The sequence below is a fragment of the Phodopus roborovskii genome, unplaced genomic scaffold (genome assembly GCF_943737965.1).
Source record: "Phodopus roborovskii unplaced genomic scaffold, PHOROB, whole genome shotgun sequence".
Taxonomy (NCBI): Eukaryota; Metazoa; Chordata; class Mammalia; order Rodentia; family Cricetidae; genus Phodopus; species Phodopus roborovskii.
Genome location: NW_026125830.1, coordinates 26171 through 29213, shown reverse-complemented (window position 1 = coordinate 29213; position 3043 = coordinate 26171). Strand labels below are relative to the sequence as shown.

The 3043-nt window shown below is 51.4% G+C and overlaps 1 protein-coding gene across 1 annotated transcript; it reads right to left on the bottom strand.

The window, feature by feature from the left end:
• Window positions 1-1052: 1052 nt before the first annotated feature.
• Window positions 1053-2397, bottom strand: LOC127217767 (probable bifunctional dTTP/UTP pyrophosphatase/methyltransferase protein). The gene is made up of 5 exons (XM_051178765.1): window positions 2286-2397; window positions 2051-2184; window positions 1792-1856; window positions 1428-1652; window positions 1053-1289 (listed from the first exon to the last, which is right to left on the bottom strand). The coding sequence occupies exons 1-5, from the start codon at window positions 2395-2397 to the stop codon at window positions 1109-1111; spliced, it is 717 nt and encodes a 238-aa protein (XP_051034722.1). The 3' UTR covers window positions 1053-1108.
• Between the last annotated feature and the right edge of the window lie 646 nt (window positions 2398-3043).

Below are 3043 nucleotides of genomic sequence, written 5' to 3'. Positions count from 1 at the left end.
AGGAAAGTTTTAATGAGTCTTTTTAGCTAAGTTCCCGAGTATTACAGATTATCTTCACTCACATTTCCTGTACCTATGAGATTAGTCAGATATAGATGCTTAATCTTCAATCACTTCATAGACATGCAGAACATGGCATTTAAATGTTTTAATATTAGTACTCCATTGACATGAGACACTGTTGCTCCTGACAGCACCGTGCACTTTCCCGAAAATATGTTGGACACTGTTGTTGCTCCTGCTGGAGTTCAATCTCGCCTCAGCTAATGGCCTGTTGGGCATAGAATTGCCCCCATCTTGACCACTGATTTGGACATGCAGTCCTATGTGCTTGCAGGAGACAATTATAGAAGACTGCTTGACCTTGCCAAGTCAGGATAAGACAGCCATTCTATTTCCCTGCTGTTGTTGTGGTCTGTCAAGTTCTCTTGGCCTTAGCCAAATCTGGGTGTACCAACGTCGCTGTGAGACCTAGGGTGACTGTTCAGGTGGCTTGCTGTTTCTGTCCTTGCTGCACCTTTTGGAAGTTGTCCATCCGCATTTCCTGTCTACTCTAGTATTGTTAATTTCCTTCTCAGGTCTTGATGAGGTTGAAGATTAAACTATCACAACTATTATTCTCTCTTCCTAGTTAGATATATTAGGTACTAGACTTACGTTTTCCAGCTTAGGACAACTCTATTGTAAACTCCATTATGCCCTCACCCTAGGACTAGATATGTAGGTCATTTTGTTCTCGATTTTCCTTTTCTTAGAGCACACTTGTTATTCACTGTTTTGTATATAGTTTTGTATTAAGCCTAAACCTTTTCTTTAGACTAAAAGGGGAATTGTAGTGAGGTAGTCCTTCTGTAGCACTGACTACGCCCATTGGGGGGTGGAGCGATGGGCGGAGAGGACCTGAGGAAGGAGGTCGGAGGGGGCCAGGAAGGCGCTCTCTCTTTCTGGCGTGACTCAGACAGGAGAGGATCGGGTTGAATTTCCTGGTGTTCATCTGTCTAGGTTGTAAGTTATTTCTCCCTGATTAAACATCTATTCGGCCTATTTGTTTATCCTGATCCTTATTTACCGCAATACTCACATACTCATTCTCCATCTACAATCCTCATTATTGGGGTGTGGCCGGATGCTGGCTGACAGGGACGTGTGGTCCCACATCCGGGAAGATGGCAGCCAGCTCACGCATGCAGCGGTTGAGTGGAAACCCCACGGCATTGAAGAAATCCCCTTCCACGCGCTCTGCTAGGGCACCGCCTCGCGCCTGAAGCCCGTAGGTGCCAGCCTTGTCCCTGGGTGCAAGGCAAGGACGAGGTCACACCAGGTGCCATGCTCAGCCACACCCACGCCCGCCGGGGACAGCTCTTCCTTTTCAGGCCTCACTTCCAGGTTTCCCTGGCCCCACCCACCCCACCCCCGCACCCACTCACAGAGGCTCCCCGCTCTCCACGTATTCGCAGAGCCGTGGCTCCGATAGCCGCGAGAATGTCACACGGGTCTCTTCATGGAACAGTGACAATTCCACTTCTGCTTCTGGGTCCCCTTCCACCTCTGGGGCCTCTGGGCATGTGGAGCTCGGCTCCTGAAGCTGCCTCTGCCACAGTGGCCTCAAGATGGCCACACCGGTGATGACACTGTGCTGCTGGCCACTCAGCCTGGGCGGGGCCAGGGAAGGCGGGACAGGCGTGGTTGGCAAGGGGCAGGGCTGGGGTGGGCAGAGGCTGGAGCTCCATGCAGAGGCCCCGCCCACTCTGCCGTGGGTGTGTCTGCCCCGCCCCTTCAGGCCCCGCCCACCTGCGCAGCATCCTGTAGGCATCATCCTTGTCCTTTGGCTTCTCCAGGATGAAGCCATCCAAGGCCTGCAGTGGGCGAAGCCAGACGCCAAGGGGCCGGATCAGTGAGGGGCAGGGTGGGCAGGGCCGGAAGGAGCAGGGCCTCACTCACCACAATGGTGTCAGCTCCAATAATGACATCAGGAGGGTGCAGGTCCTGCAGAGCAGAGGGCGGGGTGAGGCTTGTGGGCGGGGCCTCGAAAGGAAGGGGTGCGGCCTACCACCTGACCAGAAGGGATGGGGCTGTCCTCACCCTGTGCAGCCTCAGCCGCGACGCCACCTCCAGAGCCTTCAGCTTTGCTGTCTCCCGGGCATATTCGGGCGTAGCCGGAAATCTCGCCTTCTCCAGGGACTCCTGGAAGTGGGGAGGGTATGACCTCCTGTCAGTCACAGCAGGCCCCACCCCTGGAAGTCACAGCTGACAATCCCAGAGCAGGCCCTGCCCCTGGAAGTCACCATGGAGGACAGGATGCCCCGCCTCCTGGGGGGAGCTGCTCCCCAGCACCACCCTCTTCCCCTGCAGCAGCCTGGTGAGTGGAACCAGCTCCATGTTGAAAGGATCGCACATTTCCGGTCTGGGGGTTCACTTCCGTTCTGGGAGGGACCAGAAATTGTCCACTTCCGGCTTGAGACAACCAATTCCGGTTCCTCCGAGATGATGGGACTTATTTCCTGCCCCTGGGTGCGCAAAAAAGACGGCGGGGTTCAAGATGGTCATGGGCTACAGTGTAGGTAAAAGGAAACAGGAAATCCTGCCTGCTCCTGTCTATGTCAGAGCCTTAGCCTCAGGGACCGCAAGTCCTGCCTCCAGCACACACAGGAAGTGATTCAATGAATGAATGATTGTACAATGAATTAATGAGTTAATGACTGAATGGATGAGTAAATGAATGAATGTATGAATGAATGAATGAGCTAATGAATGAATGACTGAAATGACTGAATTACTTCATGAATGACTGACCTTTGACTGAATGAGTGAATGAATGACTGAATGAACTAATTAATGACTGAATCAATGAATGAATGACTACATGAATGAATGATTGAATGAATGACTGAATGAATGAGTGAATGACTGAGTAAATGAATTAATGACTGAATAAATGAATGAATGACTAAATGAATGAGTGATTGAATGAATGAGTGGCTGAGTGAATGACTGAATGAATGAGTGAATGAATGATTGAATGACAGGTGTTTGATTGACAGCT

What these genes read in the sequence shown, in the direction of transcription:
- LOC127217767 (XM_051178765.1), bottom strand. Translation starts at nt 2,397, where the DNA reads ATGTGCGATCCTTTCAACATGGAGCTGGTTCCACTCACCAGGCTGCTG. An exon ending in CCATCCCTTCTGGTCAGGTG is followed by an intron (nt 1,857 to 2,050) that starts GTAGGCCGCACC and finishes CGCCCACTGCAG; the next exon opens with GCCTTGGATGGCTTCATCCT. An exon ending in GCCTACAGGATGCTGCGCAG is followed by an intron (nt 1,653 to 1,791) that starts GTGGGCGGGGCC and finishes GGCCCCGCCCAG; the next exon opens with GCTGAGTGGCCAGCAGCACA.